General features: G+C 40.6%; 1 protein-coding gene and 1 non-coding gene across 9 annotated transcripts in view; both read left to right on the top strand.

The window, feature by feature from the left end:
* CNOT1 (CCR4-NOT transcription complex subunit 1) overlaps positions 1 to 27,270 on the top strand; it is a 67,681-nt gene that overhangs the window by 7,302 nt on the left and 33,109 nt on the right. For 5 of the 8 annotated variants that reach the window (XM_039353551.1, XM_039353555.1, XM_039353547.1 and 2 more), the window contains 20 exons: positions 735 to 1,006; positions 3,969 to 4,076; positions 6,609 to 6,707; positions 7,044 to 7,112; positions 7,855 to 7,909; positions 8,860 to 9,063; positions 9,927 to 10,095; positions 11,642 to 11,768; positions 12,992 to 13,102; positions 14,341 to 14,511; positions 15,069 to 15,196; positions 16,624 to 16,864; positions 18,364 to 18,483; positions 21,427 to 21,549; positions 21,791 to 21,942; positions 22,826 to 22,976; positions 24,078 to 24,282; positions 25,068 to 25,211; positions 25,766 to 25,890; positions 26,936 to 27,222. In XM_039353551.1, coding sequence (XP_039209485.1) covers positions 905 to 1,006; positions 3,969 to 4,076; positions 6,609 to 6,707; positions 7,044 to 7,112; positions 7,855 to 7,909; positions 8,860 to 9,063; positions 9,927 to 10,095; positions 11,642 to 11,768; positions 12,992 to 13,102; positions 14,341 to 14,511; positions 15,069 to 15,196; positions 16,624 to 16,864; positions 18,364 to 18,483; positions 21,427 to 21,549; positions 21,791 to 21,942; positions 22,826 to 22,976; positions 24,078 to 24,282; positions 25,068 to 25,211; positions 25,766 to 25,890; positions 26,936 to 27,222 — 2,891 coding nt within the window. In that variant the 5' untranslated portion in view covers positions 735 to 904. Of the gene's footprint in view, positions 1 to 734; positions 1,007 to 3,968; positions 4,077 to 6,608; positions 6,708 to 7,043; positions 7,113 to 7,854; positions 7,910 to 8,859; positions 9,064 to 9,926; positions 10,096 to 11,641; positions 11,769 to 12,991; positions 13,103 to 14,340; positions 14,512 to 15,068; positions 15,197 to 16,623; positions 16,865 to 18,363; positions 18,484 to 21,426; positions 21,550 to 21,790; positions 21,943 to 22,825; positions 22,977 to 24,077; positions 24,283 to 25,067; positions 25,212 to 25,765; positions 25,891 to 26,935; positions 27,223 to 27,270 lie in introns of those variants that run through there. The other 3 variants (XM_039353550.1, XM_039353546.1, XM_039353554.1) reach the window with 3 other exon arrangements.
* Positions 23,107 to 23,239, top strand: LOC120312736. Its single transcript, XR_005557948.1, has one exon. It is a non-coding gene; the product is annotated as a small nucleolar RNA SNORA50 (small nucleolar RNA).

Here is a 27,270-nt window from a genome sequence, read left to right as displayed (position 1 = left end):
AGAGTAGGCTGTATCTGCATTGCTGACATAGAATCATAGGGCTGGAAAGGACCTTCAAGGTCTTCTAGTCCAACCCCTTGCCCAAGGCAGGAATCCTTATACCATCCCAGAAAAATGACTATCCAATCTTTTCTCGAAAACCTTCAGTGATGGAATATCTATGCACAGGAGTTAAGTTGTTTCATTGCTTAGTCATTCTTATAGTCAAGAAATTCCTCCTTATTTCCAGGTTGAATTTCCCCCTGACAAGCTTCTATCCATTGCTTCTTGTTCTGCGCTCAGATGCTGTGGAGAATAAATTGATGCCCTCTTCCCTGTGACAGCCTTTCAAGAATTGGAAGACTGCTATGTTGTTTTCCCTAAGCCTCCTCTTTATCAGGCTAAACACACCTATTCCCTTAGCCCAGGGGTGTCAAACTCGCGACATCACGTGACGTGTCGCGACGTAAAGCAACTTTTTTCTCATTGCCAGCAATGGGGTGGGCGCGGTTTTGTCACGATGCATTTGGCTTGTAGACCAGCAGTTTGACACTCCTGCCTTAGCCAATCATTTTGGCAGCTGCAACATATTGCTGGCTCATACTTAAGTGGTGGTCCACTAGGACTCCTGAATCCTTCTCATAGTTACAGCTGTTGAGCCAGGTGTCTCCTATTCTATACCTGTATTTTTCTGAATAAAATGGAAAATAGTATTTATTAATGCTTAATGTAAAAATATCTGCTTTATTTTTCAGGTGCCATGTTTCAGGACGTAATGGGAGTACTGGGAAAGAAGAACTAAAGACACAACATAACTTGAGATACAGGCTAAGTGGAAAAAAATTAACCTGTCTCTGAGGTGACTAAAGGGGAATAATGGTGATTTTGCGCCGGACTCGGCCGCTTGCTTCCGCCCCAACCAGCAATGAATCTTGACTCGCTCTCGCTGGCCTTGTCTCAAATCAGCTACCTGGTGGACAATTTAACTAAGAAAAACTACCGAGCCAGCCAGCAGGAAATACAGCATGTAAGTGGGGAGCATCACACTACTTTGGAATTGTGATGGAAAGAAGATAAGCTCATTCTCAGCTTATTTTGTACCACTGTGCTTTTCATACTACTTGAATTTCTTCAAATAACAAACATGGGTCTTATTGTAATCCATTTGCTAAAAGCTGTGTTTCATCTGGTGATATCAACTGACAGTTTGCTGTCTCCAGATTAGTATCCAAATTGTGTTAGATGGCTTGGACTAAGTTCACGTTACCACTTATTAAAATTCCTCTGCTTAATTTTGTTTATTGTCAGAAGTGTCAAAAGGGCTGTGTTTCGGTTCAGCCAGTGCCAATAATTGCTTTGCTCCATTTTTTATCTGAGAGTAAGAGTACAGGTTTTGATCCACTCCATATTTTTTGGCCAATCTGTCTTTTGGGATATTTTCCATGTTTGATTGCATTGCTACAACAAATACCTTTGATATTTCTTGATTAGACTATAGCATGAAGAAAATGTTCTCTGGATTATATTGCTACTCTAAAAAGTATGTTTTCCTCTATTTAGCATTTAAGGTAAGTATACAGTTAATTTTTAGTTATACATTTTTGTATGTTTGCTATTTTTCAGGTTAAAAACAACTGGTTATGTAAAGCTATTCTAGTAGACGATTTGAGGCAGGCAATTCAATTTTTATATTGGGCTGCACACATTTTGAAAGTAAATTGATTCTTTTTCCTGACTGTTTGATCCTTTGGACCTGAGGAAGTAGACTGGGTTCTGGTTGTTAGTTATATCAGCTCTGTAATAGTTGGCTAAAGCCTCTTGGGAGGTGACATGCGGATGCATTGTAGTGGTGGTTAAATTCTGTTTGAGAAATGGTTCCATTGTCTGTTAAGGAGGCCCCTTCCCTAAGAGGCTATCACGGACAAAATAGTACTGGACATTTTATGTTGAGTTTCCAACCTTTGAGATTTGCACAGCAGCTTCAAAGAATTATGGAAGAGGTGGATTATCTGGATCCCTTTCAGTCAGGATTCAGGCCCAGGTATGAGACTGAGATGGCACAGATGGCATTCTTGGATGATCTCTGGCAAGAGCAGGACAGGGGTAGTCTTGCTCTTGGCCTTTCAGCAGCTTTCAATCATGGTATCCTTCTGGACTGGCTTTGGGGAGGGGATTGGTGGCACAGTGTTGTGCTGTTCTCCTTTATTTTGAGCCAGTTCCAGTTAGCAATGATAAGGAAAGGATGGTCCAGCTTGTGGCCTCTCATTTGGTGTGCCACAGGATTTGGTACTCTCTCTCCTTTCCTGTTGAACATCTACATGAGAGTGTGATCATCCATGGGATCGAAGGGAGGAATAAACAGTGTCCAATGATATCCAAATAGACATCTCCATTCTAGGCTGTTCAGGTGATGCTATGGAAGTCCTGACGCTATCCTGGAGGCTTGGGGCCTGGATGAGAAACAGCAGGGTTTGGCTTAACCCTAGTAAGACCGAATGGCTTTGAGTTTTAGGAGCCCCCTGGTTCTAGGAATGTTCCACCCCTTGTTCTAAACGGGGTTGCACTACTCAGGCACCCAATAGCCTTGTGCATGCATGGAGGTTCTCCTAGTTTTGGGGTTCTTGCTTTGGCAGCCATGATCAAGAGGGACTTTGCATAGCTTTGTGCTATGCATCCATTCCTGGATAGGGAAGCCCTTAGTCATCTCCCACTTAGATTATTGCAATGCGCTCTACGCGGGGCTCCCCTTCAAAAGTAGTTGGAAGCTTGCACTGTGCAGCAGTTATGAATGTCAGTCACTTGCACATGTGGCACCAGTGGTCCATGGACTGCATTGAGTGTTAGTATGCTTTTGGGTGAAATTTGGAGGTGAGGTGGTTAGAGTCCTTGTGTTGGGGTTGTGTTACATCTGGGACCCTCTCTCTCCAGTGGTGTCTACCCATCCTGTTAAAGGTAAGGTAGGCAAGTTATGCCCTGATCCTGCCCCCAAAGAGAGGCAGGAAGAGAGCTTTTCCGCCCCAGAACCCACCCTCTGGAACATTCTTCCCTCAGAAAGGTAGTCCTCCCAAGAAAACAGAATTCTTGAAACAGGCATTGTTGCAAAAGGAACTTTTATTGAGAGTCAGTGATAGCAGAAGAGCAAAGCAAGATCTAACATTTTCCTGTGTGAAACGTTACATTAAAACATTCCTTTCAAAAACCCCATCCCAACAGCCAAATGTCTAGTTTGATTTCATCCAATCCTCAGGTACGAAGTTGTGATAAGCGCCAATCCCAGGCACATTCGTTTCCTCCTGGTCTCCTCCCATTGGATTGGAGATAAAACAGATGGTCCAAGGCACATTCCTGAGGGATCAAAGGGAGAGGAACAAAATGGAGGAAACACTGACCAGCCTCCCCGCTCCCAACAGCAGGCTTCACAGCTTACCCCCTCCCAGCAAAATGGCAGAACCCGAAAGCAAAAAGGAATAGAAGGGTTGAGGGTCTGACATGGCCTTTTGAAAGGCATTGGAAATGTAGCTTTGCCATCAAGGCTAGGCTCCTGAGAGTTCCTGCCTGTAAAGTTGGTTTAAATTATCTCTTGTTTTAAAAGGGATTGTTTTTTCCCCTGTTTTCAGCTGTTTGAGCAGCAGAGTCATATCAGTGAGACAGCTGGCCATATAAATGTATCAAATAAATAAATTCCAAATGCCCTCTGAAAGAACTTAACTTCTGGAACGGTCCTAACTTCCAGGGGAGAGTGTTGCAGAGTGCAAGAGCCTTTATTTCCTCAGCCCCCCTCCCTCTTCAAGAAAGCACCACCGTGGGCAATTTTCCCCAAGATAAATGTATTGGGGGACCTTTTCTGGTGGGGGGGAAATGATCCTGCAGATATCTAGGTGCCAAATTAAAACTTTGATCTTAGCTTATATTTTGTCTGGAGGCCATGTCTATACATTTCAGCTTGGCTCTAGAAGGTAATTGTTTGGGGATTATTTTCTGCATCTTAGATTGTGAACCGGCACGGACCTGAAGCAGACAGGCATTTGCTACGCTGTCTCTTTTCTCATGTGGATTTCAGTGGCGATGGTAAAAGTAGCGGTAAAGATTTCCACCAGGTAAGTTGGAGTGAAGAGTTTTCCATTATTTTGCTCTTTATGTTTGTCTTGCAGCTTGACTACTGCACTATTCAGTACATGGAGCTGCCCTTGAACACCACGTAGACCCCTCAACAAGTGACGCAGGCAATAATGGGCATTCCTTAGTGTGCCATATAACACTTCTGCTTCATGAGCTGCATTGGTTGCCATTTGCGTCTGAGTTCAATTCAAGGTGCTGGTCATTCCCTGTGAAGCCCTACAGGGCCTAGGGCCTGGCTACATGAGGGATCGCCTCTCCCATGACATCAGTCTGACCAACTTCATCCAGCAGTGTTGGTGCGCTCTTGGTTCCTTCTGTTAAACAATGTCTCCGCTCAGGACTAATAGCACCTACCCTCTGGAATGAGGTCCCCCCCCCGAGATCTGGATTCCCCCCCCCCCACTCTGTGAAGCTCTTCAACCAGGTCTTTGGTAAGGGGCCAAAGCAAGCAAGCTTATGGGTTGCTACCTACTGTGTATTATGTTATAATTTATTATAATTTTTTTAATTGCTATGAGTTGCCCAGAGTTACTGAGGGTTAGGCAGTAAGCAAGCTCAGTAATTCAGGTAGTCCTTGCTTAACAACTATTTGTTCAGCAACTATTAAAAATTACAACAATGCTGAACCAATGGGAGTTAGGAGCAGTCCTGGAAGTTACAGCTACCTTCATGGTCACATGATGAAAATTCAGGCACATTTATAATGGCATCATGCACTTCAATTCCCCCCCCCCCCCGTTATCCTACCCGTATACTTTTTGGCTACCTTGCACTCTGCTACCAAAGCCTCGTGAAGGGCCAGCAGCTATCTTGACCAGACAGTACTTATTAGCGGCAGGAGGAATAGATGGAGAAGGTCAGTTGGGGATGGCAGGGCTAGGTAGCCGCAGTGGGGTGCGGGGCATCCAGTGAGGGGGGGGGGGAGGATGGGTGAGAGGCAGTTAAAGCAGAAGCAAGCCTGGCAAAATGATAGAGCCTTGGGATGGGGATGAGGCACTGGGCAGGAGATGGGCTTGGCCCTAGCCTAATGGCTGCAGTCTGGGTTGCCAGGTCTGCCCATATGCTGGGCAGCAATCCTGTGATGTTTTGTTTAATAAGCACTTGACTTTGTGAGGGAAGTTCCAGTCCCAGTTAGGTCCCTTTGGTTTTTATGGACCCAGGACTACCTATATGTATCCACATACCTAACCATTTAGAGGAGAATCAGCAGACTCTTCCTGAGAGGATTTCCAAATGGAGTTCCTACCAAAAAGGCCTGTGTCTTCACTCCTTTATTCTCTGTTTCAGCAAATAAAAAATCATAAAGGCTCCTGAAAACTAGAAACAGAGAAGACGCGTTTGCAACATGTATCAAAGCTGTCTAAAGCAATGTTATTTAAATGTTTTGCTCTTGGGGTTGCATCTCACTTTTAAAAATGTATAGAGGATCCCAGAAGAGCCTTACGTTTACTGATATTGAGCATATTAATTTAAAAGTGATGCATTGTAGATATTTATTGAATTATGTAAAAATAACAGTTAATCCCATTGGAAATTAGGATAAATAAAGTATTTTTCATGATGAAACCCTATTTTCTTAACAAAAGTAATAAGTGACATTGTTTTAAATTTTTGCAAATATCTTTAACACCTGGCAAATAATTTTGATTTTGTGGACCCCTGAAAGGATTTTGGGGGACCCCCCCCCGGGTTCTTCAGGGTTCTTTCTTACACTTTCTTACACTGTAAGAAAATCTGGTCTAAAGTAACAATTCAAGATACAGCTTTAGCTTCTTTCACTAATAGCTTTGAATCAAACTCTTGTTCTAAGAGTATATTTTAATCTAATAGTTCTTTTGGTTTTAGGGCAACTTTTTACCTCTTTTTGTTTTTTTATAAAATACATATTCACATATGTTGGCTACCATTCTCTTTAAGTACAAATCATGATAATATATTATAGTATACATATACACTAATAACTATGAATAATATCCGTGTTGTCATCTTTGAGAAAGATAACCAAGCAAACTTTTAGCTATCTAGTCTCTTCCACAATATTCCTTCCGTAAGAGCCTGAAGACCTGGCTCTGCCGATTGGCCTGGGGACCCTAGGGAGGACCACACTGGAGATGGCTACTAGATTGGTAGCAAACTCCACCTCCCCCGTCGCTCCCTGCTTCCCCATCCCGCCCATCTTTTATTCTTATATCACTGTATTCTCAGTGTTTTCTTTTTTATTGTTTTATTTTACTTCATTGTTTTATTTTATTGTATTATTCTGTTTCTCTGCTACTGTCATCTTTACACTTCTTTTCCTTTCTCTGTTTTTACTGTTGCAAACTGCCTAGAGTAACTCTAGGCAGCTTATGGCAGGTTGGCAGTAAATCAATTTAACAAATATAAAAAGTATTTCTTATACACTCCATAGCAAAATGGTTCAAAGTAGAAGCCATATGAATTATCTTTTATAATTATATTGTCAGGGGCAAAGAAAACACCTTTTATATAACCATCTCCTTTCTTTCTAGACTCAGTTTCTGATCCAGGAGTGTGCATCATTGATTACAAAGCCAAACTTCATTTCAACACTGTCCTATGCTATTGAAAATCCATTGCATTATCAAAAGGTTTGTGTAAACAAGTCATAATTTGTTGCGCTATTCAGCCAGTGTTGCATAATTTATGACTATAAACATTATTTTTAGCCCTTCAAGCATGTTGAAGATTGTGAGATATTGAAACCTTAGTTTGTACATATTTTTATCCTATCAGGCTCAAGCAGCAATGTGTTAAAGTATAAAAATCAAACAGTTAGACATAAGAATTTAGCTAGGAGAAGCAACTTTAATACAGAGTACAGGAGATGCTCCCATCTTAAGAGTGGTATGCCACAGTGGACTGTTTGTACAGTATCAATTTAATAGGTAGACTGTAAGCTAAAAATGATTTCTTGTTTCTTTCAGAGTCTTAAGCCATCACCCCATCTATTCATCCAACTGAGCAAAGTTATCAAATTAAGCAAAGTTCAAGAGGTGGGCTTTCTGTCCTATTTTTACGCACTTAGCATTTTGTTGGGTGGGTGGGGAGCAGCATCAGTATCTTGATGGAATCATAGAAATGCCCCAGTTAGTATGCTTCTCTAAGCCTTGAGAAATAAGTAGGAGACAATCACCAGCAGATCCTCCACTTTTACCCGTACTTCGTGACTGGCTGTAATATTTGTTATTACTGTAGTTCAGAATGCCAGGAGTATCGTCCTCCAAATCCTGATCCGCTGGATGGATGGATGGCAAGATCTATTGGGCATATTGGGAAGGGGCCTGCAAAAATGGGGCATAGAGCAGCAGTATTCAGTCTTGGGTTTTCTCTTTGATCTGTGTGGTTGCCAACCTCGGTTTGTTATTAGAAGCATGAAGTGGGAAGCTTCCTGATCCAGCTTCTTGCTCAATGCAGGAATTCAAATTAAAACATTCTAGGCAGAAGACATGCAGTAATGGGAGTTCATTTCCTTTCTGTTTCCACTGTCACACTGTTCTTATGATTCAGGATTTTTCCAAAATTTAATTGGGATCTCTCTTTGCAACATTATACCCATTACTGTATGCACTCCGATTTAATACAAAATTGCCCATGATTTCCTCCTGTGTGATCATCTTTCAGGAATTTTAATAGTGGTATAATATTCACCCTGTCTTCTTAAGAGTAAGCATACCCAGGTTTGGTGGTACTGAATTGTAATACATTAACGTTTAACTTCTCTTTATTTATTAATAGGTTATTTTTGGTCTTGCTTTGTTGAACTCTTTCAATCCTGATCTACAAGTTTTCGGTAAGATAAATGATAACTGGGTAGGAAGCTTCTTCCTGAATTTTTTTACATAGTAGTTTTATTTGCACAACATACTTAGCCATTATTGTAGTTAGCCATTTTCATAGTTCATATAATACAACGAACATACTAAACCACAAAAATAATTAAATCTAACCCTAACATGTTATGTATATACAACCATAGGATATATGTCAATGTCATTTTATTCTTGTATCAGTAGGAAGTGAAGTGTGGAATGTTAGAAATCTGTACTGATATCAGTAGCTCAGATGCTGATTTGCACAAAAAAATGTCTCTTTCCCCAAGACATGCTGAGATATGAGATTAATTGGAAAGCACTTACTAGCTCACTATTCCTATCCATGTGATCCTGTTTTATCTCTAGTAGAAGTTTCTGTAATGATATAATAATGTCTGTACTGTCCTCAGCTAACAAGGGTAATTGGAACTGGAATTGCCATTGCTAAGTGATATGGTCATAAAGCACGCCGTTATGTGATGATTAGTAACGGTAATTGCCAGTTGCCGTCGTTAAGCAAATTACGGTGGGTCATTGAGCAAGGACTTAACATGATTGCCACTTGTGGCCTCTTGCTAGCTTCCCATTGATTTTGCTTGTCAGAAGCCAGCAAAGAAGGTTGCAAATGGCAACATGTGACCGGCATGAGACGCTGCAATGGCCAGATCTCTGAGCACTAGTGGCAGTTTAGAGATAGCCCCAAAGCCATTGACCAAAAAATTCCATTGTCTAAAAAAAATTCTGAACTTCAGGCGATGTTGTGTTTGTAGGCAGGGTCACGCTGAATGATTCTGTGATATGGAGCTCTTTTGTGAAATAACCTGAACAATGTGCATGTGTTCCTTTTTAAATCACACAAAAAAATTGTCCTTATTCCTAAAGCAATTTTGTTAATTGCTGTCTATTTGTCTTTTTTTTTCTTTCCAAGCTGCTCAGTTTATTAAACAGAAACTTCCTGATCTTCTGCGCTCATATATTGACGCAGACGTCAGTGGCAATCAAGAAGGTGGCTTTCAAGATATTGCAATAGAAGTCTTGCACCTCCTTCTTTCCCATCTTCTTTTTGGGCAGAAGGGAGCCTTTGGGGTTGGACAGGAACAAATTGACGCTTTCCTCAAAACATTGCGCAGAGGTAAGTTATGTGTCTCTTTGAAGCCCACTTCTAAAGAGCTTTGCAGGAAGTAAATTATGTGGAGTTCTTGTATCCCCGAGATGGCATGATTGCACTTGTTGATGACCTCGCCTAGGCATCCGTTTTCGTCTATCTTGATCTCTCCGAGGCTTCTGATACATCACATTATTGTCAACCCTACAAGGTAGACGAGATCAAGAAAGAAATAGCATGTGGGTCTAAAGCTATTTTATGATAACAGAACCGTGCACACCTGAATATGCTTTCCTTCCTTTTTTTTAATCTTCCTATGAATTGGGAGGGTTGTAAGGGGGGGGGGGCTCCAAGTTGTCTGCATAAATCACTGTCCTGGGATGAAACCCTTTTTATCTGATCACTTCCTTAGCAGTGGATCTTCTCTCAGTCCTTCAGGTCATCCTCTATCTCACCTCAGTATTCTTCTGGACTGGATGTGCGGATTAGGAATGGGAGACACAATGCTGTGGTAGTTTTCCTTTTCCCAGGGTCAGTTCAGTGGGGGCACTGCACTGTGTTTCCATTGTCTATAGACTGTGAGGCACCAAGTGGAGGAGAACTGTTTTAGCAAGCGTAGAGATACCTGGAATACCAGGATCATTAAGAGGTGCCATTTTTGAAATGAAACTAACAATTCAATATTACATGAAATTAAAAAATGCAATGAAAAGTGACATGAGTAAATCCCAGTCCTAACACATGCAATGAAGAACTGGAATACCCAGTTTTGGACCGTCAACAATTAATTGCTTAATAGCATGATTTAGAATTGAAAACAGAAGTGATAATGGAAGTCTTTTTTTTATGTATGCACCCATTGTGAATGCTAAACTTCTTTGCATCCCTAGATTTCCCCCAGGAACGTTGCCCTGTGGTGCTTGCACCACTCTTATACCCTGAAAAACGGGACATTCTAATGGATAGGATCCTGCCCGACTCTGGAGGGATAGCAAAAACCATGATGGAGAGTTCTCTTGCAGACTTCATGCAGGAAGTTGGCTATGGCTTTTGTACGAGGTATGTAGGTGACTGAATTATTCACTGAATTTTTCAGAATAAAAAAAAGGTTATTTAGATCTCGGGAGTTACAGCATAGATGTTGTAGTAGAATGACAAAATTGCACAATATTGATATGAAATTAAATATAGAATTTAATGCTCCATCTAGAACATCCCATGTGATGGTTCTTTTGCTTAGTAATCTCAGCCTTTGAGATCTGAGGAGGATACCTGGACCTTTCCCACCCAAGCCAAGAAGCAACTGAATGCTCTATTTTCAAACAGTTGTTAAGCACTGCCCTGTGCTATTTAAATCTCAGAAGGTTGCTCCATGTGTCTCATTCCCAAAATCTGACTGTGGTTTTTGTATTGGAGACCAGCGTTTACCAAAAAAGAAAGTGCTTGAAATGTTGCTTTAAGCAAGAGTCCACAAGTCCCCAGGGGATTGCAGAGTGAGGGGTCTGGAGCTCTGCCTGGATGTAAATAGACCATGCCTTATTCTGAAGCTCACATGAAGGTGGGGCAAAAATACGTTTCTCTGGACACGCAAAGTCTTGAGTAACTGATATATTTTAGGAAGGCCCCCCCTCTCTTTGGAAAGATATTCAAGCATTTCAGAGCTTTTGAGGATTACTAGAGAGAAGGCCTCTTTTGGGTGTCTGTCGCTCATATCTCAGCACATGAGGACACCTTCATTAAGAACCCATAGGATCAGGTGAGAATCATGAAGGAGAGGTGTTTTTTCAGGTACAGTGCCCTAGTGTTGGAGAAGGACTAGCAGAACCAGAGGGAAAGGTAAAAAGAGAGATCAGGCTAGAATCACTACCTAACCACAAATGAATTGCAATGGCACCTTGGTACTCATCGCTAATTCGTTCCAGGAGAAGTAATGAGTACGAAAAACGAATATTAAGCAAACTACTTGACTTACCATGTGACCCTTTATTTCGGCTGGAAGGAGTAGAGTCATGAGGCAAGTGATGCTAGCAAGTTATACTTTGTGCATCAAGTTTGGGAGAAAGATTAGTATCGGGACAAGATTTTTGCTTCGAAATGCATTGAGTACTGAAGCGGACAGGTTTTAAGCAGTCGAGTACCAATGTATGACTAAGTCCAGCCCCCTTGATTGCTGTTGTCTCATATCTAACTTTAACCAGGTGCTGATAGTTAAATTGAGAACATTTTTGTGCAGAAGCTTTTATAATAAGTCAGTTAAATTTGTACCTGACATCTATAGCCTTTTCATCTAATATAGATAAATCAGTTAATGTTCTCCAGGGTTTGGAAGGGGGGAGTTAAAAGAGAGTCCAACATGTAAGCTTAGCTTCTTGGACACTTTTACATAGCTTGCCTACATTATAGTCTTCTGGCGTTAAGTGAAAATCTTTTATTTTCAAAGAATGTTAGAATTATTTTTATTTCTGAGATCTTCACATTATTATGCATTTGCTGCTTGTATAAGCCTTCATTGTTGTGTTAGAGTTACTTAATATGTAAGAAGAGAGCTTGGTTAGTTGAGCAATGTAATATTTTAAATAAAACAAACATTATCTTCCATACTTAGCGTGGAAGAATGTCGCAGTATCATCACACAGTTTGGTGTTGGGGAAGTTACAGCTGCCCAGGTTGCCAGAGTTTTGGGAATGATGGCTCGAACACACTCTGGATTGACAGATGGCATTCCATTACAGGTCAGTACAAGCTTTAGCACTGTCAAAAATCAGTTGTTGTTGTTGTTTTTGCTGGAGAATACACCATTTCTTTGATAACACAATCTGTTGTGGTCTCTATTGAAAGTCCACAACAGACATTTATTAGAAGACAAACTGGTGAGGTTGCTCCTTGTACCCAAAGATGGTTCTATACTGGCTAATCATTGCCTTTGTTTCTGGGTAGATGAGCATACCATTGAACAAATCCCTAAACTGTGGCCATCTGCCTTTTTTATTTTCTATCTAGGAGCTCTATTGAATCTAGGAATGTCCTTGGAAATAAGGATGGTTCTGGTGTCTGGCTGGTTCTGTTTTACCTTGTTTAAAATGAAAAGGGATACAGTAGTCTTAATTTAGTGGCAATTTGCAGTTAACAACAGTGATGAAAAAGAAACTTTACAATCAGTCCTTGCATATAAAACCTTCACAGGTCTGTAAAACAAAGGAAAGCTGAAGTAAGTTCAAAAGCACAACCGCCATTTAACTTAGTGACTGCTTTGTTTAACATCTGAGTTGCCAGTCCACTTTTGATCACAAAACAAGAACTGCCTGTATTTAAGAAATAAATGGCATAGGGATTTTGGTAGGCACTAAGCAAAGTCTCCCTGGGTGTGAGACTACATTACTACCCATTCCTCTGTTACTCAGTGGAATAAATAATTACAATTTTAATAGACCTCAAAGTGAGCGAGTAGGGAGCTGACATTTTCTTTTTAAAGACTGCCCTTTAAAATTGTCTGTTGAATCAGTGCTTGGAGTTCATGGCAGCTCCTTTCCCTGGTTCAGCACTTGCTGCTGCTGTTCTTGCTACTGCCTTCAACGCAGGATGGTTCAGCAACATGAAATGAAAGCAACCTTCCAGGCAGAAAGTGGCGTTTTGTGGGCACAGAATACCAATCATGGACAGAGTGAGGCCTGCACTGGAAAGTCCAAGGATACTTTTGCCTAGAAAGCTTATCAGCAGGCTGAGGAAGAATTACTAAAATCTGTGGCATGATTTGTCAGGATAATAAATATAAAACTGCAAAAAAGGATTAAAAAGTGGGTACCTTTGCTACCAAGCTTTGGTATGCTTTGAAGGCTACTACGAGGGAGTTGGGAGACTGCATCCATCTGCATGAGTTAAATATTTTACTTCATCCCCAGAATACATTTACTCTCCAAAAATAGTATAAACATGCATCTACATGTTTAATTTGCAGTCTATTTCTGCTCCTGGAAGTGGAATTTGGAGTGATGGAAGAGATAAAAATGACGGGACACAGACTCATACGTGGAATGTTGAAGTTCTGATTGATGTGCTTAAAGAACTGGTATGTTCATACAATGAATCCCAAATATGTATTTCTGGAATTAAGAAGTTACAACTCATTTAATGACCACTGGTGTACTACTGTTGCAGCACAACCTGCATGCTTTTTGTCACGATAAAAAAATATCCTGTGCCACACATTCATGCAATTTATTTAGATGAAAGTTAAATGCAATCTCTTGATTATTAACCAGGCAGTAAAATTTAATTGAAAACACAGATAAAACATTTTTGCTCTACATTTCCAATTTATTGAGGGCATTTATTGAGTTTGTGGAAAGTGTAGTTTTAATTCAAAATACATGATGTTTTGTCAATATAAAGCCTTGAATGGATTACAAGTTTTATTATGAACAAAAGTGCTTATGTAACTAAATATGCTTTTAACTTTAATTTAATCTAGTTACATTTTGCCATTTCTCTAGTTAGTGGGGGTGCAGTAGACACCATGTGCCTGTCGCTTTGCTTGGGAATGTTAGATTCCGCTTGGCTTTGCTGCAACCACTACTTCTCAGTAAAAGTTTTGATCAATCACACAGTGTCAAAAGAGTTGTGCTTTCCTGAGAGGGACAGCTGGGTGTCCTTAAGATTGTATCTGACTGAGTCATTTGGGTTCTTAGTCTAGTGGATCAGGAGAATGGGCTAATTCTCAGTGGGTGTAAAGTGTTCATACCATATGTGTATCTGGGGGAGGAAGAGCTGCTTTGTTCTCTTGGTAGATTGTCCAGCCAGAGAACGCTGCTTCAGCCCTCTCAATAGGACGTCTGCAGTCACTGCCTCTCTTTGGTCCAGGGTAGAGGCGGGAATCCTTCCCTTGCAGAAGGGCTGGAGTCTGTTTCTTGATTCCTGAGGCTGAGGTTAGCTGTTCCTCATCTAGGAAACCTAAAACATTATGTATATGTAGGTGTATGGGTCTATATACATATGTTGTATATAGTATGTTTAGGTGTGTGTCATGTATGTGTTTCACTTCATCTTTTGAGAGGCTTTTTGCTGTCTGTGTTCTTGCATAAATGCTTCATGTGTCCAATCGAAATATTCCCTTCTTTCCCTGATAAACTGGGAAGTAAACTAGTCACCTCATCTTTTTTGTTTTGATGGTGTTTTAGGGCTAGGAAAACAGTAAATCTCACCTTTTCTGTACTTTCTAAAATGTATTTATCTGACTGTGCCACGTTAATCCATGGAAAAGTGGGAAATATTGCATATTAAACTACTACTTCTTTATATCTGCTGCAGAACCCAACCTTAAACTTCAAGGAAGTAACCTATGAGCTGGACCACCCTGGATTTCAAATTCGTGATAGCAAGGGCCTGCAAATTGTAATCTTCGGAGTTCAGCGGGGATTAGGTTTGGAGGTTTTTCCAGTTGACCTCATATACAGACCTTGGAAACATGCTGAAGGCCAGGTAAATATACAGCTCTAAAGTTTTTTATCCACTTTCATTTTTTTCTAATGACTATACCACTGCTAATGAGATTTATTTATTTGTTAATTCATGAGTCTTTGCTTGGGTGTAGTATGATCTGGAATTTTAAAAAATAGCTGATATTTCAAATAAGGTTTGGAATGAATGCTTGGGATACCAGTACATATTATTAGGATTTGAAAGAATATAGCAAGGGAGATAGCAGCAGTCACAGCATCTTTGCTCTTCTTAGATATTAACTAAAATGAAACTTAACTTTGAGAGCTGCAAAGAATAAAATATTTGCTTTAGAAACTGAGCTTTATGTATATGAGATTTTCCCCCTTTCTAGTAATGCAATGTTACAAATGATAAATTGGTTGTGACAAGAGAATAAATCTATTTTTTAAATTTTGTTCTGAAAGTGAGCAGGAAAAACAAAAATAATCTAAATGCACAAGGGTGGGAACAAAATGTGAAGGAAAAGATGATGAAGATCCACATGTAATGTGGTTAAAGGCCTGAAATGATGATTCCAATGATGTCATTTTTTGCAGCTCTCATTCATTCAGTATTCCCTCATTAACCCAGAGATCTTCTGTTTTGCCGACTATCCCTGTCATACTGTTTCCACGGAGATCTTGAAAGCACCACCAGAGGATGATAATCGAGAAATTGCCACATGGTAAGCAGTGTTGCTTTTCTGAGATGCACTTGCTTGGCGGGGTCAGAGTGATGACAGTATTTATCATAAGACCTCTCTGATGGAAAGAACCTCTGAAGCTCCAAGAGTACAGACAGATACATGAACAACCAAAGAGGGGCAATTTGGTTAAGGCAGCAGGATGATATTGAGTTCTAGTGCCGCTTTAGACACGAAAGTGGGCTCGGTGACTTTGGGCCAGTCACTTTTCACTCAACCCAAACCAATGCACGGGGTTGCTCTGAGGAAAAAAAAGGAAGAGGAAGAAACGTTAGTATGTTTGTTGCCTTGTGTTATTTATAAAAATAATACAGGTGATATATTAAATAAATTAAATAGTAAGGTTAGTAGGGGAATAGTTCCAAGCACTGAATGTATTGGCTAGACCAGGGTTCTCCAACCTGTGGTCCGTGTCCCGGTATCAGGCTGCGGCCTGCTGGCCACCAGGCCACAGGAATGGCTGGCGATTGCGCACATGTGCGTGCACACGGGCGCTAGCAGTCCCATTTGCACATGTATGGGAGCGTTGGCGCTGCCACCAGCGTCACAGGCGCTAGTGGCCCGTTTGCGCATGTGCATGGGTGCTAATGGCCTGCTTGTACATGCACACAGTTGCTACCGTGGGTGCACATGGCCCGCTTGCGCATGCACGTAGGTGCTAGTGCCGCTGCCATGTATGCGCTCTTTTGCGCATGTGCATGAGCATTTCCCTGGTCCTCCCTCCTTCTGAGCCATCAACCTGGAAAGGTTTGGGAGCTCTGGGCTAGACTATAATCAGTTGCTTAAAAGTTAGATGTGTAAATTCCCTGGATTGTCCCATTTTTTAAACTTTGCAATCATGAGAGATAAAGAGACTATAGGAATGACTTATGTCACTCCAAAGCTTCTGTAGCCTATGTTTTTAATTTTTAGTTTTTCCTTTCCAAAATTTATTTATTTATTTATGTATTTGCAAGATATTTTTACTGATAAATATAGTCAAACACCAGTGTAATTGAGGACAATTGAAGCTCATTAAAAGAATCAGTTCACAAATATTTCCAGTGTACACAATGAATGTGGTCTTTCAGATCCCAGCAATGTGGGATTTTCTGCGTGATAACTGGTGTTTTGAATTGCATCCAGAAGCAGACCACTAGCTATTTTAAGAACGAATCTCGTACATCGTAAGCAAATGCAGGATCAGTCTGGCTGTCGTATTCTGGGCCATTTGTACACTTTTCAAAACAGTGTTGGACATTACTAAGAATCTAAATGGGATTCTATTAGAAGGCGATCTTCGCTGAAGTGTACAAAGGGTAGCAGCATTCTCATTGCAAGTATAAATGTAAAAATATTTGATGGTCACAAGTAAAGCTAAAGCATGTGAATTTGCTCATAGATGTCAATTTTTCTTTCTTTTTTGTTAGGAAGAGCCTAGATTTGATTGAATCCTTGTTGCGTTTGGCAGAGGTGGGCCAATATGAACAAGTCAAGCAGCTCTTCAGCTTCCCCATCAAGCACTGTCCAGATATGTTGGTCTTGGCTTTGCTGCAGATCAACACTTCTTGGCATACTTTGCGGCATGAACTCATCTCCACACTTATGCCCATTTTCCTTGGCAATCACCCAAATTCTGCTATCATCTTGCATTATGCGTGGCATGGGCAGGTAAGGATTTGAAAGCAAAAGTGGAGATATCTTGCTTTTTCTTTGGCCGCAGAAGAGTGGTGTGGTATGGATTCAGTTATGTGATGTGCTCAAGCTGTGCTCTACTGTTACATATACCAGAGGCCCCCAACCTTTTCAACAGCAGAGACTGTGGAAAAAGGTTTTTCTGCAGATCAGGAAGGAAGCGTGGTTATACACGGTGCCTGCATCCCACATGTGTACAAATGGGATTCCACTCATTTGTGTGACCCGGTTTCTGGTGTAATGTGGACTGGTGCCGGTTCGTGGACCTGCGGTTGGGGACCCTGTTGTATGCTATGAGGTCATTGAGAGAGATTGTCCAGAGCCTTGGCATTCACTCTAAATAGCCTGATGATTTCCCAGATCTCTTTCATATTTGTCAGATCCAGGAATAAAGGAGAGCCAATATTGAAGTACTACCTGGAATCTGTTGTAAGATTGTCTGGAATAAAGAAAAATGGAGAAGAGCCTGCTGTGGCCTATGCATTTGCTATGTCAGACAGAGAGAAATATTTTTTGTAGAGTTTTCTTATTGTGAATTCCAACAGGACGAATACATCAATGCTGTGTGACCTGGTTCTTCTGGGTGCCAAATACCCCCACCTCCCGCCCCCAGAGAGATGTTGCGCTTGCATTTAATTAGCTATCTCATTAAATGCTTTTATGGAAAGGAGAGGGGAATGTTTCAGTATTTGACAAACTTTAGCATCGTTGATCACAGGAGCAGCATTTGAAAATCAATTGAATGCCACAGTTGTTGTTCTCAATAATCCTCTTAGTCTGGCTGTGTTTAAAGTAAATAATTGCAGTAAATAAAGCATCAAGAAGTAGAGGCGGTAGTTGTGGTTTTAACCAAGAGGGCAAGGAGATTGGCAAGAAGAGCAGAAGTGGGGCAGCGTATTTCCTATGTGTTGCCTATCTCTGGTTTCCACTTGGTGTTGCCTCCCCCTCTGATGAAAGGCTTTCAGAGTGGTAGATTTTCATGTGTTTTGCCAGAGTTGCCCATTTAAGAAACCTGGATCAGAAATGTGAAGTAGTTCCCTTTCTGTCCCAAAAGTGCTTTTCCAAAAGGCAATGGACTTTCTTGGTTTTTTTCTTTGAAAATATTTCACTTCTCATCCAGCAAGCTTCTTCAGTTCTTGGGTGAGAAGCAAAATGTTTTCAAGTGGGAAAAAAAGCCCAAGAAAGTCTTATGTGACAACCATGGCCTGGATGACTGAGAACCCCCATAGACAGTTCCCTTCCTGCTTTGAGATTGGGGGATGAATAGAGGAAGGCAACGTAGTGGTATAAGTGACTTGGAGTTAGTGATCTCAGGCTTGTGCCTTGATATTACTGTGGCCCTGGGCATAAGTCCAGTTGAAACATATTTAAGACCAGTGCCACAGTATTATAAAGGAGCAAGGGATCTGGTCTCTGTCATCAAACCAACAACTAAATAATTATGCCAGTAGACTAACATTTAGGTATTTTCTTAGGGTCAGTCCCCTTCAATTCGTCAACTCATCATGCATGCCATGGCAGAATGGTACATGAGAGGAGAACAATATGACCAAGCAAAATTATCACGTATTTTAGATGTGGCCCAAGACCTGAAGGTGAGTCTAATTTTTTGTTGATTCTATTTGAAATTACTAGTGTTTGTGCCAAACATGCAGTTCTGGTCCAGAGGAAGATTTCGGAAGTGGTTCTCCATTGCCTGCTTCCTAAAGTGGATTAGAACTCATGGTCTCCTGGTTTCTAGTCTACTGGGTTTCCCTGAAAGTAAACCATACTCAAAAAGTAAGCCCCAGCTGATTTTCGGTGGGCGGGGCCTAATATATGCCCTCCCCCCAAAGTAAATGTTAGTGCGGGGTGAGGCAAGTCAGCCCAGATCTTCTATGCAGCCGCCGGAGCCCTCTCCCCCCCGGGCCTGCCAGGGCCCTTCACCAGCTGCTGCCGGTAGTACCGGCTACCATTGGCCCCACCCTCTCCGTCCCACTGCCTGCTTGCTTTTGGCCTTTACCGGCTACTCCCACCGAATCGCCTTCCGCCTTTGCCGCATGTTTGTGGGACCAAAAAAAAGAAAAGAAGAAAAGTTCAATCAGACTTTCTAATTTGTGAGATCTCAGCAAAGGCTGAGAAGTGAACGGAGAAATGCAATGCAACTGAAAGGCAGGTTAGTTAAAAAAAAAAAAAAAAAACGCTTGGGGAGGCGAGGGCATCTGGGCGGCTTTGGCAGGCGTCCTGCAGGCGGAGAGAAGCAACTCCATCCGCTCCGCCACCTGCTTCACCTCCTTACCTCGTGGTGGTGGCAACTGCAGACCAGGCGGAAGGCAGTAGAGGCCAAAAGCACATAGTTAATATGAGAGGTGCAGCGCCCACCAGGGCCCAAAGAGCGCCAGGTTCAGTCTTTGTAATTCAGGATTATATAGGCTGTCAAATTGCTTCAGGGGGATATCTTAGTCTTCAGAGAGGAATTGGCCATCATTGAGAGTTCTAATTCAAGTAGATGTTTGACTGTCAACTTTAGAGAAAGTGCCATAGAAATAGTGGCTAGTGATATTTCCCCTTCAAATATATATTGAATTCTTATGATAAAAAACAACTGCTGAGTAAAGAGTAGATATATGTTGCTAAGGCATATTTTACCAGAAAAACATTCGGAATTATTATTTGAAACTGCATGATCAGACATTCAAGGAAATAGCCTTTTTGTTTGGTTAAATTAGTTATAATTTAAGAGAGAGAAAAGAGAGAGAGAGAGCAGGGTAATCACTGGTCTGGCTACTGAAGAGAATATCTGGGAGAATACCATTTTTACAGATAAAAGATTTTCACAATAGGGAACCTCTGAATAAGAGTAGTGAATGGTGGTAAGTTGCAATGGTTCTTCTGATATCAGCAGTTCAAACTTATTTGTTTCTATCTCATCTTTATTATTTTTACGAATAACTCAAGGTAGTGAACATATCCAACATACCTTTCTACTATTTTCCCCTCAACAACAGTTTTGAGATTATTTTATTTTTATTTTATTTTAATTTTCAACTATTTAGAACAATCAAAAGGAACAATCTAAAAATGTATAGATTATTATTGCAATTAGAAATAAGATATCCCCCTCCCCTCAATTTAAAAGAATTTGAGATACTGATTTTGGTAAATTAGAGGGAACAAATGTGGCAGGAATTGTGGAAATCAGGTGGATACACATTAGCTTCATAAATGAACTGCCATGGGAGATTATATATCTCCCTGGTTAGACTGGGACATATATATCAAGATCATTCTTCCAAATATTAAAAAAGAGGACCATACTTTCACTTGTAGTGGTTGTGCATTAATGCTGAACCCCCTTGGCATAATACTTTGGGGACATTTACTAATTAAATAACTAAATGCTCTCCAGAGTTAGGTGTTTTGCATTTATTTACAGGATTGAATGCCAAATTTAAAAATAAGGAACTTATCTGTTTAATTTTAGTATTTAAAATGCTGTAAAACCTTTCAAGGTTCTTTGGTGGTTAAGTTAGAAAAATCACAGCCAAGTTTAAAATAATGAAACATCAGAGCAGGAACCATAGTTCTGTTAAATTTTAATGGATTTTATACTTTATCTGAATATTAACAGATAATAGTGAGGTAATATTAGTTGACATGGTGGCAGAGTGGTTAGAATGTAGTTGTAGGCTAACTCTGCTGACTGCCAGCAGTTCAAATCTCACTGGCTCAAGGTTGACTCGGCCTTCCATCCTTCCAAGGTTGGTTAAATGAGGGCCTAGATATGTTGGGGGCAATATGTTGACTCTGTAAACTGCTTAGAGAAGGCTGTGAAGTGGTATATAAGTCTATGTGCTATTGCTATAAATCTATACATGTATGTACCTATTTACTTATTTTTAAATAGATTTTTATGTGTTCTGCACATTTTTACTCTGAATAGGTTGAATATTTGTTATCTAATGACTTGATAATATTTGTTAATCATAACTTTTGTGTATGTGTACAGACCACACACCAAAGAGGATAAGAATAACAAGAAGAACAAAAAAGGAAATAAATATTGCATCGGGGGGGGGGGAGAGAAACCCACAACCACGATTTGAGCTTAGCCCAAGTTCAGTAACAAAACCAGGTCTTTAAACCCGTACCATTGCAGACTCTTCTTAAAAACTTCCAGTGTTGAGGCATTCACAACTTCTGGAGGCAAGTTGTTCCACTAATTAATTAGTTGTTAATAAGTTGTTTGTGAGATGGTACTTACAAACTATTGTGGTGCTGAAGAGGAAGATTGTTTCAGGCCAATCTTCCAGGAGGAGGAGGAAGACTAGTTTTCTGCTTCTGACACCTTCCTGGGGCCATTCACTTCTCTCCCACATACCCTACCTTCACCCTGCTAATTCTTAGGGTTCCCAAGGAACTTCCACCTGGAAAGACATGTTGCTTTCTTCTACCACAAATGCTCTGCGGTGGAAATGAATTTGCAGGACCACTACAGGAAGGCTACTACTAGAGAAGTCAAGCTTGCCATATGGACTAGCAGCTTTCTTTTTCTTCAGGCATTGTCTATGCTGCTGAATGGTACTCCATTTGCCTTTGTTATTGACCTTGCTGCCCTTGCTTCTCGGCGGGAATACCTCAAACTAGACAAATGGCTCACAGATAAAATTCGGGAGCATGGGGTAAGTAAGGTTTTTCTTAATTCATTCTGCAAGTTGTTTTCTGATGAAAATAGTTGCTTATTTTAAAGTGTCCTACTGTTTGTGTGTGCAAACTATGGCCTTAAATGTGTTGAACTTTAACTCGCCCAATGCTTATCTACTTTTATTTATTTATATCCTGTCTTTATTATTTTTTATAAATATGAAGTTATTTTTGTGCTTATACTATGTACAACTCATACAGCTTTGTACTTCTCCCTAGGAGCCTTTCATCCAAGCGTGTATGACTTTCTTGAAGAGAAGATGTCCCTCTATCTTGGGTGGTCTTGCTCCAGAGAAAGACCAGCCCAAAAGTGCTCAACTTCCACCAGAGACTCTAGCAACAATGCTAGCTTGTCTTCAGGCTTGTGCTGGGTAAGCAAATCACGGTCTTCTTTAAAAGGATGTCTGTTTAGGGACTAAAGCAGAGGAGGGAAGCTTCAGATATTCTGTGGCTGAGCCACAGGCTCACTGGTTGAAGTAAGAATTTTGTGAAGTTAGACAACTTTCATCCAGTCTCCAAACTTCCTATAAAGGAAGGCTGTTGAGAGGATTGTTACCGCTCAGCTTCAGAGGATCCTGGATCAGGTGGATTATTGGATCCTTTTCAGTCTGGGTTACAATACTAGTGTACTGTACTGAGATGGCATTGGCTAAACTTGCAGATGACCTTTGGAGGACTTGTACAGCATGGTGCAGCTAATGCTTCTCTAAAACATATAGAGATGAAATACCCGCAACATTCACATTGTTCCAATGTTTTACAGTCAGGAAGTCTTCCTATATTTAAACAAATTATATGTAGCTGCAATGTGTCATTTTGGACCTGGTCTCTGTAGCTGGAGAAGATAGTTCTTGACTACCTTCCCTATTGCTTTCCTTTATATAAATATATATATGAATGTAGCTTCATCATATCTTCCCATCATCTTCTTTTCTCCCGCCTGACCACCCCAGGTTTTTTCAGCCTTTCATGATTTGACATATCCTTGTTATCTTTGTTGCTTTGTTGCTTTCCTCTGAATCTCTTCTAATCAATCTGTAACCTCCCAGAAATGTAGAATCATAGATAGCACTTTGGATGCCTCTTCATCTGAGGGGGTGGCATCAGCAACCTTCGAAGGAGATGGTACCATGTTTCCCTGAAAATAAGACCGGGTCTTATTTTTATAAATATAAATGCAGTTCTTGGAACAATGCTAGAACAAACTGAATTTCTGGTAATTCTAAATAAAAATAACTTTGGTTTCTGCATTAGAAGTGTAACACAAGAGCTGTCGGAAACTATTCTCACCATGGTAGCCAACTGCAGCAATGTAGTGAACAAAGCCAGACAGCCACCGCCTGGTGTAATGCCCAAAGGACGTCCCCCCAGTGCTAGCAGCCTGGATGCCATCTCCCCTGTGCAGGTACGTAGCCAGCGTGAGAGAAGCAGGTAATAGTTCTTTTGCCTATTGGGTTGTTGGTGTGCAGAATTCAGCCTCATTCAGAAGGAGTTCATCCTGTTTCCTTTGCTTGGCGAATGTTACCTTGTGGGTGAAGCACGACCTTTGAACCTGATTGGCCTTTTACAGCTTCTCAGGCCAAGCATCAGTGCTAGATTGTAAAGGCTTGTGATATGGGGCTCTTTGGCTCTCAGCTGAACTGCTCTTTGAAAAAGCAAGGAACATCTCCAAGACTGCACTCAGAGGTAGATTTCTGTGACCTGTCATTATTGATTTTCTAAATACTGTATTTGGCTTTGTTCTATTGATTAAAAGAAAAAACAATGAATGAAAGATAGTCTGGGTGTATGTTTTAAGAAACCTATCTGCAATAAGGCCATGCTGAAGTACTGAACATTATGGTCAGTTGGAAGATAGTTGTCCTGCATGTTAATTTATAATCTAAAAGAGCCAGCAGCAGAATTCTGCAGAAGCATCTCTTTGATGAATCTTGGATCTTTGATGGATCTGTGTTTGACTTCACTCTTATTTATTGTGCTGATAAGTACCGAGGCTGCATCAAACTATTTGCTGTCCACCAGCTGTCCTTTACCTATCCTTTAATATATGTACACTTTCAAATGCAGATTCATTTTGGCTTATGGCATTATCCCTCTCTAGATAGCTCTGCTGTATGTATTTCTCCTCTTAACCTTTCTGACTACCTCTGCTTGTTGCATATTTATGTCCTGTCTCTTTCTAGTCTCAATGGATAAGACTTCCTTTAGTCTTGAGAGGCATTCTGTATATCGTCTCATTTCCAGTTTTGTAGGCAAAATTCCAGTTGATTTTTTTAGCTTTTCAAAGTGATGGTTGGCATGTGGGGAATAAAAAGCCACTCCAGATGGGCTTTCGGATCTGATCTTCATGATTCTTCTAAACGTTAGTAGGAACAGACCCATCCTATCAATATTTGATGCAAAATGTTACTGATTCGGCAGATATGATCTAAATAAAGATGATAAGCCGTTTGATACAAATATATAAATAACTGGTTTCTTTTCATTAATATTTTATTCTTATCAGATTGATCCGCTTGCTGCTGGGATGGCATCTCTCAGTTTAGGTGGCCCAACGGTTCCTCATACCCAGAGTGTGCCTGGATTTCCTCCAAACTTGAGTTCTGCTTTTAGTACTCCTCAGTCACCAGCAAAAGCATTTCCACCGCTTTCCACACAAAACCAGAACACACCTTTTAGCGGGATTGGTGGGCTCTCTTCACAGCTTCCAGGTATGGTTGTATTAAAAAAGCTTCTGCTCATTAGGAAATAGTGCTGGAAGTTAACTCTGCTTGACCCGCCTTTTGGAGCCAGACATTATCACTTAAGGGGAAACTATTTTTGTTGCATTTTCTTAACTGTATCCCAGAAACTCTACATATAGCCTTCTGTTCCTAAGAATCAGTTCTTTCTCAAAGGATACTGTTTCCTGTTCCCAAAGCCCAAATTTTCTGAGCTTGCAGGTAAAAGCAAAAAAAAAAGGAAGGATTTGTAATGCCTATCTGAATACATGCAAAATATAGGAAGCTATTTCAGCATAACTATTTGACATGTACAAAACTATATCTCTATCATTGACCTCTGCAGTGCCCTTTATATTTTCAGAGTAGTAGAATTCTTGGACCCTATAATTCAAACCCTCCTTTGTACATGGCATCATTATATGAAGGGAAACAGCAGTAACAATAGCACTTACATATAGCGCTCCATAGTGTTTGACAGCACTGTCTGAGCAGTTTACAGAATCAGCCTATTGTCCCCAACAATCTGAGTCTTCATTTTATTGACCTCAGAAGGATGGAAGGCTGAGTCAACCTTGAGCCAGCCAGGATCGAACTCCTGACTGTGGGCAGAATTTGCATGCAATACTGCAATCTAACCACTGTGCCACCAAGCCTCTTGGGGCTGGGGCTGGGCGGTTAAAAATATGAAATATAAATAATCAATGGTTAGCCTTTTCAAGGTAAGGATAACTATACTGTTCTAAAGTCAGAGATAATTATTTTGTTTTTTTCAGTAGGTGGTCTCACAACAGGTAGTCTGGGTATCGGAACTGGAACCCTTGGCCTCCCTGCAGTGAATAATGATCCATTTGTGCCAAGAAAGCTGAACACATCAGGACTGAACCAGCCCACATTCCAGCAGAGTAAGGTGAAACCTTGTAAGTGAAGATGTTGGCTGTGGCTGAAGAGTTCAATTTTTGTTCTGTTAAATCCAGAGTACTTTGTTACAAATGTCTCTGTCTTTTGTGCTCTGTGCTTGGTTGTTTTCTTGCAGACATTCCATTACCCAAACTAGATCACATCATCAGTGCTAAAATGATGATGATGATGATGATGATGACCTAGCACTGATGAGGTGACTAGTTTGGGTAATGAACATCTGCAAGAACTGTTGTGGGCACTTAACTCCCCCATAACTATTAACTATTAATTACTTTATATTTCCTACCAAGGTTGTTTCATTGTGCTCTTACCCTCTGCCCAAATCTCTTCTCTGACTTAGAGCATCTTGAGCATCTGGGAGACGTTGGCTTTTTGAATCGGATGACCACCTTTCAGCCTCTGCCAGTCAGTGTGCTGGGTCCCAATGACTTCCCTGACTCGTAGAGGCAGTTGAAACACTGTAGGGTGGCTTCTGTTAACTTGGTGCCATGAAAGAAATGCATTTTCCAGCATTTCATATTCTTAATGAGTATGTGCCTTTTTCCAACAGCTGACTTATCTCAGGTATGGCCAGAGGCTAATCAGCACTTTAGCAAAGAGATTGATGATGAAGCCAACAGCTATTTTCAGCGTATTTATAATCACCCACCCCATCCCACCATGTCTGTAGATGAGGTGAGTTTGGAGAGCAAATGCTTTTATTTCAAGTATTATCAAACTCTTGGTATAGCAGGTGCTGATAATGGTACTTTCTGTTGGGTATTGTCTTCACAGTCATGCAATCACAATTTGGGCACCTGGCAACCTATATTCATTTACGATGGTTGCAGCGTCCTGCAGTCATGTGGTCACCATTTGTGACCTTCAAAGCTGACTATAAGCAAATTCCATGGGGAAGCCGGCAGAAAGTCACAAGTGTTCATTTCACATCACATCCCTCTTACCAACCAGTGGTTATTCACCAAGCCAGCACTGATGTCATAAATTAATGAGGTCACTTGATTTGTGTTTAATGACAGTACCGCTTACCAACAGAGTTGCAGATCCAAATTGCAGATGGTGAATGAGGACTGCCTATATTTTAAACATTATTAGTAAATCTCATTGTTGATGTATTTTGTTAAATATGACTTATTATATGCCATATAATAAGAGGGTCTGGTAAGTAAATCTGCACTGGTATTTTTGAAAACGATTCAGGCTTTAACTGAACCCAATTTTAAGGAGAAATTCTTGTCCGGGACAATATTTTTTCCTTCGCATGCCTCACTTAAGGCAGAATTTTTCCATCTTTAAATGTCAGGATGGCTTGTATGAACTGAATCATTTTACAGTCCCTTTAAAATACACTAGTTTTGTGCTTTATCAGTATTAAGAAACATAACTGTAATTTATCACAACAGGTGGCCACTGAGCTGGGCTGCCTTGAAAGAACAGATGGTCAGATCTGAATTTTAACTGAATATTCCATGAACTCACCAGGAGTCAAGGTCAACTTGTGGCAGGCTTGACCTTTTCTTACTTTAAAAAAATTGCAATAATAGTTTTAAAATAGTTTAAAATAGTTGTGATAACTAACTTAACAAATGAAAGTTATATTTACCACCTTGTTTACAGAGAGCTCTAGCCAAACTTTGACTGGATTACTCAAAAAACTTTATAGTTTATGTAGGGCTCTGCACAACTGAATTTTCTTTATAACATTCTGATTTCCTTGCAGGTGTTAGAAATGCTACAGAGATTTAAGGACTCTAACATTAAACGGGAGCGAGAAGTATTTAACTGTATGCTGAGGAATTTATTTGAAGAATATCGTTTTTTCCCGCAATATCCCGATAAAGAGCTCCACATAACAGCCTGCCTCTTTGGAGGGATAATCGAGAAGGGATTGGTGACCTATATGGCCCTGGGCCTGGCCCTGCGCTACGTGCTTGAAGCCTTACGAAAGCCTTTTACATCTAAAATGTACTATTTTGGAATTGCTGCATTAGATAGATTTAAAAATAGGTGGGTGTCTCCTAATTCTTTGTTAATTTCTTTCAGGAATGTTGATCT

The sequence above is a fragment of the Crotalus tigris genome, unplaced genomic scaffold, assembly GCF_016545835.1.
Source record: "Crotalus tigris isolate CLP2741 ecotype Arizona unplaced genomic scaffold, ASM1654583v1 scf7180000018525.42219311030:4301911, whole genome shotgun sequence".
NCBI classification, from domain to species: domain Eukaryota; kingdom Metazoa; phylum Chordata; class Lepidosauria; order Squamata; family Viperidae; genus Crotalus; species Crotalus tigris.
This window is presented reverse-complemented; position numbering and strand designations above follow the sequence as displayed.